General features: G+C 35.6%; 1 protein-coding gene across 3 annotated transcripts in view; it reads left to right on the forward strand.

Annotated features, from left to right (window-relative positions):
* Positions 1–13357, forward strand: part of LOC107690360 (mucosa-associated lymphoid tissue lymphoma translocation protein 1-like) — an 18133-nt gene that overhangs the window by 803 nt on the left and 3973 nt on the right. Inside the window, exons 2-12 of one of the 3 annotated variants that reach the window (XM_016488663.1) lie at positions 1360–1459; positions 1549–1673; positions 1794–1926; positions 2834–3009; positions 3332–3428; positions 4392–4427; positions 5018–5221; positions 6767–6944; positions 7104–7178; positions 7277–7404; positions 10222–10371. In XM_016488663.1, coding sequence (XP_016344149.1) covers positions 1450–1459; positions 1549–1673; positions 1794–1926; positions 2834–3009; positions 3332–3428; positions 4392–4427; positions 5018–5221; positions 6767–6944; positions 7104–7178; positions 7277–7404; positions 10222–10371 — 1312 coding nt within the window. In that variant the 5' untranslated portion in view covers positions 1360–1449. The remainder of the gene's footprint in view (positions 1–1359; positions 1460–1548; positions 1674–1793; positions 1927–2833; positions 3010–3331; positions 3429–4391; positions 4428–5017; positions 5222–6766; positions 6945–7103; positions 7179–7276; positions 7405–10221; positions 10372–13357) is intronic. The other 2 variants (XM_016488664.1, XM_016488665.1) reach the window with 2 other exon arrangements.

A 13357-nucleotide genomic window follows, 5' to 3' on the forward strand; every position in this document is an offset into this window, starting at 1 on the left:
ATATATATATATATATATATGTATGTATATATATATATAATAATAATAATTATTATTATTTTTTTCTGTAGCTGCTGTGTAAACAAGTGAACGCAATAAAACCACACTGACATACATTCAGACAAGAAAGTTTAAACTGTATTTTCACAGTTATAAAAATTGGGCCCAGTTGTTTTAAGTGTTACAAATTTATACAATTATTAATTACGGTGTATGTTTGCCAAATAAAGGGTGCATGTTTTCACAAAAAGTTCAAAAAAGTCATGTGTTTTTAGAACTGTATTTTTTTCCTAGGCAAAATGGTTCAAAATGTTTGTAGCCAATGCCTTATGTGCCTACAGTATTCAGAAATTGAATTCTAAAAGAATTTACCTACTTCGTAAAACGTGTGACAACTTGCTCCAGTCTCCTTATAGTTTGAGACCTTATATGTGACCCTGGACCACAAAACCAGTCATAAGGGTCAATTTTTTTAAATTGAGATTTATATAAATAAGCTTTCCATTGATGTATGGTTTGTTAGGATAGGACAATATTTGGCCGAGATACAACTATTTGAAAATCTGGAATCTGAGGGTGCAAAAAAATCAAAATACTGAGAAAATCGCCTTTAAAGTTGTCCAAATGAAGTTCTTAGCAATGCATATTACTAATCAAAAATTAAGTTATGATATATTTACGGTAGGAAATTTACAAAATATCTTCATGGAACATGATCTTTACTTAATATCCTAATGATTTTTGCCATAAAAGAAAAATCGATCATTTTGGCTATTGCTAGAAATATACCCAAGCGACTTAACACTGGTTTTGTGGTCCAGGGTCACATATACATATTGGAGAATTGCTTAAATATTATAATCATTAAAATTCATAAGCTGATATAATTGCTAATGCATTAAAGTATTTTATTGTATTGAGGTGGTTATGTGTCCTTTTGAAAAATGAGATTAAGTTTTCTGACTGAGAAATTTGAAATGGCATTTAAAGCATACATATGAATATTTAAATAAATCTTATATTGAGTTTTATATAGTTATAGTATTCTATAAATCTTATATAGTTATGAAAGAGATTTCTCATTTTCCTGCAAAGTGTTGTAAAGATTTAAAGATAAACAAGATATTAAAAACCTAGTCATTTCAAATTTGCTGTCAATTTTGACTGTATAAACACTGTTGAAATGAAGCAAATCAAGATTTGCTTCTTTTACTAATTAATCCTTGGACACTTTCTGTGCTAACTGTTCCAAACTCTGGATTGCTTAACTTTTCTCAATGTATATTTGTTTTGATTCTCAGTGCCACTTTTGTTGTTATGTTATGCCACTATTCATACTTATGTTTTGTTTTTACACAGGTGGTAAAATTCTGAAATGACTGACTACCTTAAAAGTGCAGCACTATTGCGGTCTAGGCCCTTACACACTAAAGAGTAGCGCCGACAGTCATGAGGACTGGTGTGTATATTATACCTATCCTATCCTATATACAGTATCTATATATATATATATTGTACAAAATGATATATTGTCTTTTTTGTGGGCAGAAGTTGTTATTCTGCAGCAGCCGATGTCTGTGTGTGTACCACCAAACCATGAGGTGACCTTAAGAGTTCAAGCAATAGGCACTGGTGCATTAAAGTATCAGTGGTTTGATAAACAACAGACAGAGGTTTGTAGACTATATCTTTTATCTTTTATATCTTTGATTTATTTTTTTAAAAGTTGATCTTAATACTGTGAAGAATAAATACCCAAATGTATCAAATAACATAATGCTCAATCTTTTCAGGTGGCAGGTGGGACAGAGCCCGAGCTCACCGTCTCTCTCCAGAGATCTGGAAAATATACTTGTAGAGTGAGTGACCTGTACTGTAACTATCAGTTCACAGAATGGGTAAAAGTGAGAATCCTAGATGAAGCAGGTACTTTCCATTATCTCATATTGTCATTACATTTTTATTAGCATCTGCATTAATCATCTGGCCTAAAGGCCCCGATATACTTCAAGCGAAATCGAAGAACGAACAGATGTCATTTCGAACAAAATCCGGACAAAACGAAGTTCGTTTTGTGTTCGTTTTGGGAGTTCGAACTACACTTTCTGGAAAAGTTGTTTCCGGCTGCAAAACACCTTCGTACTACCATTGGTCCGTTACGATTACGTCATAGGAGGTGTGTGCTGAGGCTCCGCCTTCTTTCACGTGGAACTCTTCTCTGGGTTCATTTCATTTCGTCTGTCGAGTCCTTGGAGGTGAGATGTCCGCGCAGTGGAGAGCCGCTTTATAGTAGTAAATTAAGTTGTGCTTCTGATGAAATCAGACACTGACACTGTTTTTCATGTTTAATACTGCTAATTGTTTTTAAGCAATATATTGAATAAAGTGCCATGTAAAAATAAACATGACGTCACTTCCGAGTGCTAATTTGCAGAGCCCGTGCAAACATACCCATGTTGCTATGATCAGATGTTTATAAAAAAAATGCTTGCTGTTTTCTCCATTTTTTTTTGTGTTTATTTTGTTACTGATAGAAAAGCGCGCAGCACATATTTACATATTCATATAAACATTGCTTTCATCAGTGTGGGCGGCGTCGGGATGTTCGCTAACAGTATACCGCTGCTCACGTATTTCGAACTTCGTTTTACCCCTAAACAAAGAACGAAAAGGAACTTTCTTTTGAGTATATCGGAGCCTTAAAGAGACCCATTGTATATAGTTATATGGAGACTGACATTTACTTATCTGTGATTTATTTAGCAAGGTTTGGCTCAATGTGCCAGTTTTAAGACTGCAGTATCTATTACATAACGTGATGCATTGTGTTTAGGTGTTTCTCACACATGGAGAGGGGAACCCCATATTGTCATTCACCCAATAAGCCAAACAGTAAAACCAGGGGAGACTTTCACTCTTAAATGCACAGCTTTAGGCAAGCCTGTGCCTGCCTACCAGTGGTACAGAAACGGTCGCATCCTTCCTAAACAGACCACAGAAACACTTAGGGTAAGGCCACTGTACCACTCTTTATCTCTAGCTGTTTTATTATCATATTGATTCATTTTAATGGAGACAGGAGTAGCTGCAAGTCGGAGAGAAACTAACCCCTAACCAATTAGAATGACCTTTCGGCATGCCCTAATCTTTCGCCACGCCCACTGCTACAGTCTGCATTTATCTCTACTTGTTTTATGTGCAAGTTAGATTCGGGTCATTGTTTTTAAATGTGAGCAATTTGCTTTGACTGTAATGACTGACTCAGTGGTACACACTGAAGTTGTAAGCTGTCTAAAATAATCTTGTTCTACATTTGGTCTTTTATGTTTAGATAGAAAATGCCAGCGCAGACACTGTGGGCTCATACCTCTGTGCTGTGTCAAATATTTTGGAGGAGAGATGGTCTGAAGCAGCTGAGATTGAGATAGGTAAGAGAGCCGCCTGTTTATGTCAAGCTTTTCAAGCCTATCATTGGCCTACAGTGCACAGCTTCCATTTTGGAGTTGTGTTTTTCGAAGACTTTAGTGGCCATTCTTGCAGAATATGTTGCTTTTGTATTTTTTCTGGAATTGCTGTCCGTTATCAGCAGCTTATTATCTAAATTATTTTAACATTAACGTTATTTATTATTTAACATTATCTTTAAAATGTTCATGTTTATTTAAACATAAAAAATATTTATCTTTTTTTTTTTTTTTTGCAAATTGTTAATCTTTTTAAATGTTTATTTTACTTTTTAAAAATAATTAGGATTTAGGAATAGTTCACCCAGAAATGAAAATTTGCTAAAAAAATTACCCTCACGCAATCCAAGATACGTTTGTTTCTTCATCTGAACAGATTTGGAGAAAATTTAGCATTACATTACTTGCTCACCAATGGTTCCTACACTAAATTATTGCATTAAATTTGACAATCTTTTGTTTGCCATCCTGATTCGATCTGACTCTTCTTAGCAGTTGCTGTGTTGATGAAAAGCAATTTATTGAAAACATTAATAAAGGAAACCATCCAGTCTTTAGCTCTGGGTCATGAATTCTTTGTGCTCAGTGTAGTTCCAATCTAGTTTCAAATTACTGGTACTTTCCGCAATTTGTAGGAGTTAAGATCAATCAGGAACTGATTGTTATTTTGAGTCTTAACAGGTCCTTAGATACATGAGAGAACAACTAATGGTAGACTGAAACCAGCTCAATGAGAACTTCCCTTTTTACTTGTCACATTGTGGAACACAAATAATGTTAATGCTCTGAGAGTTATTTTTTTTTCCATAGTGAAACTACTGAAAGAACACAAGCTATAGGCTTTGAGAAAGCATCCAGCAGCATGGTGACATTTCTCATTCTCTTTCAACTTTCACCAAAACGTTTTTTCCTCTGGTTCCCCCACAGCACCTCCAGATCAACAACCAGCGCCCACGCTTATGGGTAGGTCACAGACAGAAGCTTTTTTCAGCTCATGTCAGGTTAAAAATAGACTTAGTACTTACCTTACAATACTCCCACTTTTAATATTTAACCTAGGAAACAAACACTGTCATTCATATAGGATTGTCACAGTTGTGGAAAGACTTGAAATATCATTGAATTTTCAGATAATGAATTGGAGGCCTGCCACAGTTATGGAAATTATTAAAAGTTTAAAAGTCGTTGAAATGGAAGAGATCCTAGAAAGTCAAATCCTCCATTGAACATAGACATATGTACAAAATATTTTTTAATCCTTTTTTTTTTATCTTTGTTTTGAAATTACTTGTAACACCCAGTAATTATATTAAATTTTTTTTTTAAAGTAATAAGTAAAAGAAAAAAAAAATATATATATTAAAGTATTAATTAACAATTCATTTAAAATTATGCATAAAAATAACACTTTGTTTCTTTACAAAGTCTGTTTGCAAATTACCCATGTAATCACTATAACGTGTATATTTAAAAATGCAATAAAATAAAATATGATAAAAAATAAAAACTTTTATGAGCAAATTTAACAAAGCAAAACAAATTCTTTCCCTTAGCAACCGACAAAGTGGCATTACTGATTGGGAACCTGAACTACAACAACCATCCTGGTCTGATGGCCCCCACCATGGATGTTCATGAGCTGGCCAATCTTCTGCAACAGCTAGGCTTCAGAGTGGTCGCTCTGCTTGATCTCACCCTTCAGGAAATGCAGGCTGCCATCGACAAGTTCTTGCAGCTCTTGGACCGTGGAGTGTATGGTGAGTCACATGTTATGGGTTTGCTGAAGGAGCCGGTGGGAAATGCCTGGTGTGTTTCACATGACTGCTTTAACTAAAATTATGTCTCTCACAGGATGTAGATTTTGCACTCATGGCAATGGCTTGTTTGATGTGAAAGTTTCAGGGTCCTGGCTGTAAAAAAAGTCAGGAAATTATATGCAGAGATAAATAAATCTAATTGCAATGTGCAATAACATGCTCATTTTAAATGATCCGGATTTCTCAGTTTGAATTTGTGGCAATCAGTGCTAGCCATTGTGTCTCCATGTGATGGACGTTTTTTCCAGTGCTGGACACTACACAGTCCATTTGAAATTCTCCTCATTGTTGCTCAATAAACATCACTGGAGCGTCTTGGTGATGAGTCAGAGGAAGTTCCAAAAAAGGCTTTGTTTTCCGGTGCTACAGTATCAGTGCAAGTTGTGGGTCCAAAAAAAAAAAAAAAAACCACAGCAGTTTCAGCCAAAGGTCTTTTTCAGAATAACATTGAGATGCTGTAATCTGTTGATTGGCTGATAAGAGATGCGTGGGCAGTAGTGTGCCTTGCTGCTTTCATCTCCAGAAACCTATGTTTCTAACCAACAGATTTATACTGGCTGCTTAGCTAGCCCACATTGGACTTTCCTTTTTTTTAACTTGTATTGTAAACTCCCTTATAATGAAGATCATTTTGGCACACAGAGTATTCAACAGAAAGTGGAAAATGGAAAGTGTTTAGTCATTATTTATCAGTGTAAGTATGCCTCTGTACTGTTGTCAATGTGGGTTACATTTCACTGATGTCCTAGCAATAGTTATTCACAGCATCATCAAAATATGAAACATTGTAATTAAAGTTGTGTAGTTTTCATGAGTTTTACCCCACAATTAAGATTCTGTCATCATTTGTTCACCCTAATGTCTTGGCAAACTTGAATGACTTCCCTTTTCTTCCTTCTGTGGAGCACAAATTGTAAATTTTCGGCCAATTCAAGCTGTCAAGCTACAAAAGTACACAAAAGCACTGTAAAAGTACCTTAAAATGGCTCATGTGCTATATTCCAAATCTTCTAAAGCCATATGATTGATTTGTGTTGTAAACAAGCTGACGGTTTAAGTTGTTACTCACTGATAAACGTTGAGACCCACTACTTTGATGCTTTTATGGTTTGGATATTCTTAAAAACTTCTTCTTTTGTTTTCCTTTGAAAGAAAGAATGTCATACAGGTTTGGAACGCCATGGGGGTGAGTAGATGATGACAGAATTAACATTTTGTAGCGCACTATGCCTTGAGATGAAAGATTTGACAGTTATAACACTGGTTTTCTGTGTTGCCCAAGATTTGAATCTCACTTCCTGTGAACTTTTTTTTTAACCTATTGTAACAAAGTACTTGTTGTTTTTTCTATAATTAATTTACGTAAAATATTTTAAAAAGGCAATGTTGTATATAATATGGTACTCAACCAGAGACCTAAAACAGAAACGTATTACACAATACTGTAGACCATTAAAAACACACTTTCTCTTTCCCCAATTTCAGCTGTTTTTTACTACGCTGGCCATGGCTATGAGCACTCTGGCAGAAATTACCTGGTGGCCATTGACGCTCCACGACCCTACCGTACAGAAAACTGTGTGTGTGTACAGAAAGTGATGCACAATATGCAGAACAGAAAAGCCCAGCTCAACGTCATTCTCCTGGACACCTGTAGGAAATGGTAGGCCTGCAGGAACATGATGATCTATTGTTTGTTAAAAAAAAAAGAAAAGTCTATTTAGAATTCCAGTTTCTTAGAATTGTTTTGGAAATGTTACAAGATAATCATTTGGCACGCTGCTACACTGTTTTAATGTTTTTGCTATTTTATACTCTCCAGGTACAAACAAAAAGGTCCTCTCTCTGATATTAAGCCTTCGGCTCCTCTGGGCAACACTGTGTATGGATACGCCACGTAAGTACTGGGTTACAGTTCTTTTAAGCCTCCAACAAAACTTCTTAAACAACAGTGATTGTGTACTTTTTGTATTATCATGACGTTTGCTCCCACAGGAGTGAAGATGCAGAGGCTTTTGAGGTCCAGGATGGTGGCAAGAGCACTGGGATCTTCACCAAGTACCTGAACAAACATGTCTTAAAGCCAGAGAGGGTGACCCATGTCTTGGAGCAGGTCTCTGAGAGTGAGTGCTTATACCAATACTCTTCTGTTCCAAAACTTTGAGAGCTGCCTCACTACCTACTGCCTACATAGGCAGCTTCCTTCTAAAGGAAGGTCACATTTACGTAGGCAAAATACAGTCATTTCAAACGGAATCCACGCAATCGTGAATGAGGGTGAAAGAATTCCCCATGCAGATTTTGCAACGCCTTCAAGCTGGTCTCAGGGATTCGCTGTGATTACTAATATAAAGCTGCCTGGTTTGAAAGTGACTTCTGTGTGAGCTGTTCTTCATACACTGCTACACTTTTGACAATAGACAATGGCCTTTTTGCCCACAAAATTTCACAGCAACTCTCATTTTTAGAGGTCTTACATTTGAGGACAAAAAATAGTAGGACCTTATGATTTCTGTGATGTGGAAAATGTGGACAAAATCGCAGAATCCAGTCATAAAAGTGAAATTTACTGTATAACGAGAAATGTCTCAGAATTTGGCAAACATTGGATGAACTTTTAATCAAATTGAATGTGGAGTAATATCTGTGAATATTAACCTGCAAAAAGTGTTCTAGTTTCGTCTACTATACATACTCAAGCATGCATGTTTTTAGTGTCTACTGTCTCAGTATACGAGGACATGAACACATGAATTTCATCTGCAGAGCTGCTCTGAGAGTTTACTTCTTGAGCATTTTACTATTTCATTTCATAAAACCATTTGGTAGAATGTATTTTTCAAAGTAATAAAAACAATTCAGTAATACAGTTTATTTACTTTTTAAGGAATGTCACAATTTTTTTTAAACCGTAAACCGCCAATTGTTCAAATTGAATTTGAGTACATTTTAAAAGATTCATTAAATTATTAAAGTTTTATGCATTAATTTGATTACCCCCCATATTAGCTAATAAAAGCTATTAATAATAGTTAATAATATAAACCGTTATTGTTAAATTTTTTATAAATAATTAAATGTTAAAGTTGTATGAGTTGATTAGACATCATTTTTGAATATTAAAATGTAATTAAACTATTAAAACAGAATCCAGAAAAGTTTAAACATAAATTATGGAATTTGGGAAAAATAAAATGAATTTCACAGGGCCCTAAAACAGGAATCGCAGTATGTCCTAATGTGATTATTAAAGGTGATTTATTTAATGAAATATATGTGAGAGATGCATGTGCAAAGGTCTTCAACTGTCATACTGAAAGTAGGGGGTTCATATCAAACCCTAAACAGGATGTTTGAGCAATTTCAAAACAGTGCCGCCTTGCAAGCACTATAATAACAAGATATTGTCATATTACATAATACTTCACACATGTAGTGAACAAGGTCACAGTGTCTTTCAGAGCTTTTGATCATTAGTGGATTTATACTTGGAGCACTTGTGAGAGCAACAACTGGTTGACATTCTTTGATCCGTACCTTCCACGGCATGATGTGAACGTGGATTTATGTTTTAATGGTTGAGACAATCCCCCCTCTCCCTGCGGAGGGCTTATTTGGTTGTTTGATTGGTCTCTTTGGTAACAGCACTTGGTTTTTTATATTGTAGCTGCCAAAGCATGTGACCTCATTCTCTGGCTGCTGCGCTCAGGTGGGGAAATTTGAGAGCGCTTAACCTAGGAATGGCTGCGGGGTGCCCCACTTACCCCCCTCCTCCTGTCTCGTATGCTTGTTGCTCAGTCTGCACCCTGTCCCACTGCCATTATCACTGTGTTTGTTATGCCCACAAGCACTATATACTCCTTCCTGTCTCAATAACTGTCTTTGATCATAAATCAGTACTTGGGCACTGGTTACTGGTGAAGCACAACTCACAACTAAGCACTATGCTGTAAAGCATTTTGGTGTGGATTTACTTTATATTTCTGGCTAGTAATTTTTTTTCAGTACAAGTTTTAGAATTTATTACTAGATGTATTTACACTATTATTCAAGTTTGGAGTCCGTAATTTTTCTGAATGTTGCTTATGGCTCACCAAGGCTGCATTTGTTTGATCAAAAATAAAGTAAAACCGTAATATAATTACAATTTAAAATAACTGTTTTATATTTTGATATATTTTAAAATGTAATTTATTTCTGTAATGGTAAAGCTGAATTTTCAGCATCATTACTTCATTCTTCAGTGTCACATGATCCTTCAGAAATCATTGTAATCTGCTGATTTGCTGCTCAAGACACATTTCTTCTTATTATCAATGTTGAAAAATATTTTAATATTTAACGTTTTTGTGAAAACTGTTTTCAGGATTTTTTGACAAATAGAAAGTTTAAAAGAAGTGCATTTATTTAAAACAAATCTTACATGTATTTAAGCTTACTTTTGAACAATTTAATTTAAATTGTGCAACTTTTACTGGAAACAAATATATGGGGACTTTAGAAGAAACATTTATTTACACTTTTTAACAGTGTTCTATTGTGCTACTACAGACAGTGACCCAGCTTGCATTGCTTTCACTATAACATTTATATTACAATTGTAAAATCCTGTACATTTTTACAATGTTTCTGCACTAAAAAAAAACTGCACATCTCAAGTCTATTTTTCTTATTTGAGAGCAGAACTTAATATGTGTGAATTGCTATTTTACTTGATTTTGCAATTGGGGAAAGAACCTTATAGCATGTTCCTCAAAGGTTTTTAACTTCCCAATTATCTGGACAATTTGCTGAGTCATGTTTCAGTGTCTGAAAATCATAATGGACACTGATCACATTTCAACAGAACAGTAATAGTATAGTGTGTAGAGAACATATTTACTGTATTTTGTAATAGGAGAAGTATTGTGTGATTTGTAACGAAAGCTTTCATTCTATAGATCTGGGTAAGGACCCACTGGTGCGTGGCAGGCAGGTAGTCGAGATCAGACACACTCTGACAGAGCCACGGGCCTTGACCGATCCTGTGCGAACATCTGGACACACCATGGAGCTCCGCCGGAGGGATGCTTGTTGGAAACAGGCTAATGGTATTGACATATTCCTGAACCAGCTTTATATTATGTCATCAGAGGTTCCTTTCTTAAATGCATCCTGTGTAAACAAACAAGGGGTTACTGTACACCCTATATCTTTGTATTTTTTCCACCTGAATTCCACTTACACTACCAGTCTAAAGTATGGAATAATTAAGTTTTTTTTTTGTTTTTGAAAGAAGTCTCTTATGCTCTGCAAGGCTGCAATTTTTTAAATACAGTAGTATGAACAGTAAAAACACTAGGAAGAGCTGTTGTTTATTTTAATACATTTTTTAATGTATTATTTCCTGTTATCGTAAAACTACATTTTTTAGCAGCCATTACTCCAGTCTTCCCATGATCCTTAAAAAATGATTCTAATATGCTGATTTGGTGCTCAATTAACTGCTTAGTTATTAATAATGATTCTTATCATTAAAAACAGTTTTTGCTGCTTAATATTTTTGGGGAAACTGTGATACTTTGATAAATAGAAAGTTCAAAAGAACAACATTTATTTGAAAAAGAAAATCTTTTGTAGTGTTATTAATGTATTTTCTGTCACTTTTGATCAGTTTATTGTGTCCTCGTGGAATATTATTATTATTATTATTTAGAGATTATTTTTAATCTTACCTCAAACTTTTGAGTTGTAGTGTATTACAGTTTCCACAAACATGCTAAGCAGCAAAAAAGTTTTTTGAGCACCACATCTGCAAGTTATTATTGTTGTGATATTGCTCTTCTATTGTAACTTAGACCAAACAAATGCAGTCTTGGTGAGCATAAGAGCCTTTCAAAAACAAAAAAAATCGTAATTATTCTAAACTTTTGAACGGTAGTGTATATGAGTAAAGTATAGTAAATTAAAGGGGTGGTTCACTGCTTTTTTCTAGGCTTGATTGTGTTTATGGGGTGCAGTCTAACATGTGGTAATGCTTCGTTTAAAAAAAAAAACAATATTTTTCACATAATTTACCTTTATTCCACACCGCTCTGTCCCTTCTCTGAGAAACACTGGCAACTGCACAAACGTCCATGTTTAACGCTTCTCATAGCTATGTGAAAATAAGTATATAATTAGAACAGTTCATTGTTCGAGCTGAGCTGAATGAGAGAAAGAGAGAGAGAGATGCAGAGCGTGTGCAGAGCAGCGGATGCGAGGAACAGTATTGAGAACTGCTGCTTTAGAACATTGATTTTGAAACTTGTGAATCCATTAGAATCGTTAGAAGACAGAATCGCGATTCATATATGAATAGATTCTTATTATATATGAATAGATTTTTACGTGCACCTCTAGTTTTCTCTTCCGCTTCTCTAAAGCAGCGCAGCATGGCCTCACCCCTTTGCTGCCTTTTCCTGAGGGCGGGGTTTATCTGGGTTTGTTACGTCACGAACCCGGGAAGTAACTTGTTGTAGTCCCTACCAGCCGTTTTTGTAGGCATTAAACTGCCAGAATTTTAAAAGACGATATCTCCGTTTGCATTGAACTTTCAGCTTCGTAACTTTGCAGATATTGTTTATGCTCAAACAGCAACATTACACACTAACTAACGTTAAAAAAGCGAAATTGCAATCAACCACCCCTTTAATTTTTATGGTACATAACCAGTTTCTACCCTCTTCGAGTTTGGCAGTTTTTACTGATGTACATCTCTATTTAAATGACCTCTTTAAATGTCCTAAACATGAGAAGTGATCAGTTTTGTCATTATACATTAGTCTTACATAGTACATTGAACTCTTTTATTTCTAAAGATCAAGGAAATTATTATTTTTTTGATTCATGATGTGACCCCTTTAAAATACTAGATTCACCATCAGTAATGAAGATGCAGATGTGAAAACAGTGAAAAAGAAGTCGGTTTCAGTGCCTACAGTCAAAAGTGCTCTGTCATCCGTAACGATCTCACAGTTTGTGACTTCCGTTTTGGTTTCATTGTGGGTTAGATTGAGATACATGACTCATGGTAAGAGCACGGCTGAAGGATCATTCATAAACCATGTGTCTGCTTTAAAAAGAAATGGATTTCCTCCCAAAAAGAGCCAAATTGCCATCAGTGATCTGATTCAAACTGATTCCATTATTCACTTTAGACTGTGACAGTTTTTATTTGTCAAGTTAAACATCTTAAAGGGGTCATATGATGTTGCTAAAAAGAACATTATTTTGTGTATTTGGTGTAATAAAATGTGTTTATGCGGTTTAAGGTTAAAAAAACACATTATTTTCCACATACTGTACATTATGTTTCTCTTCTATGCCCCGCCTTTCTGAAACGCGTAGATTTTTACAAAGCTCATCTGTCTGAAAAGCGAGGTGTGCTCTGATTGGCCAGCTATCCAGTGCGTTGTGATTGGCCGAATACCTCAAGCATGTGACGGAAATGTTACATCCCTTACCATACTGTGATGCTGTGTCCCGGTGCGACGAGACAAAAACCAATAAAACCCATTACAAACGAGGCATTTGTTGCATCCAGTGGGGACATAATTACGGATTATAATGACTTATACTGTCTTTTTACGCGTTGCGTTGCATTGCGCTGCGTAAACATAAAACCATGTCTGCATTTGTGATCGGAGAAATGACAAACAACAAGTGCTACTCTACACTGCTCAAAACTCGCGTTTGAATCATCAGTGGCAAATTCTTTAAATATGAAAACGTACTTACAGGCTGTGAGTTAGAACAGCCGGCATCGTAGGCTACTCTCCCAGGATCAGGAAACAGTCCTCCATAAAATGTGCAGCACACAAATGAATATTTGGGTTGAACTGTTCTGGAACAGTGTTGTAAATACAACTTAACCACTGATTTCTAGTCCTGTCCTCTTTTGGAAGGCCAAGTATTTTCGCTTTCGCAACGAAACATACAGCGTCTTCACAACATGGCGGCAGCGGCGGTGGCAGCAACAATAAAGTTACTCATTTTTTCTTTGCGTGAACATTTGGGCGGCGTTATGCAAATCTTCCCACACAGTGACGTAGATAT

The sequence above is a fragment of the Sinocyclocheilus anshuiensis genome, unplaced genomic scaffold, assembly GCF_001515605.1.
Source record: "Sinocyclocheilus anshuiensis isolate Anshui unplaced genomic scaffold, SAMN03320099.WGS_v1.1 scaffold609, whole genome shotgun sequence".
NCBI lineage: Eukaryota > Metazoa > Chordata > Actinopteri > Cypriniformes > Cyprinidae > Sinocyclocheilus > Sinocyclocheilus anshuiensis.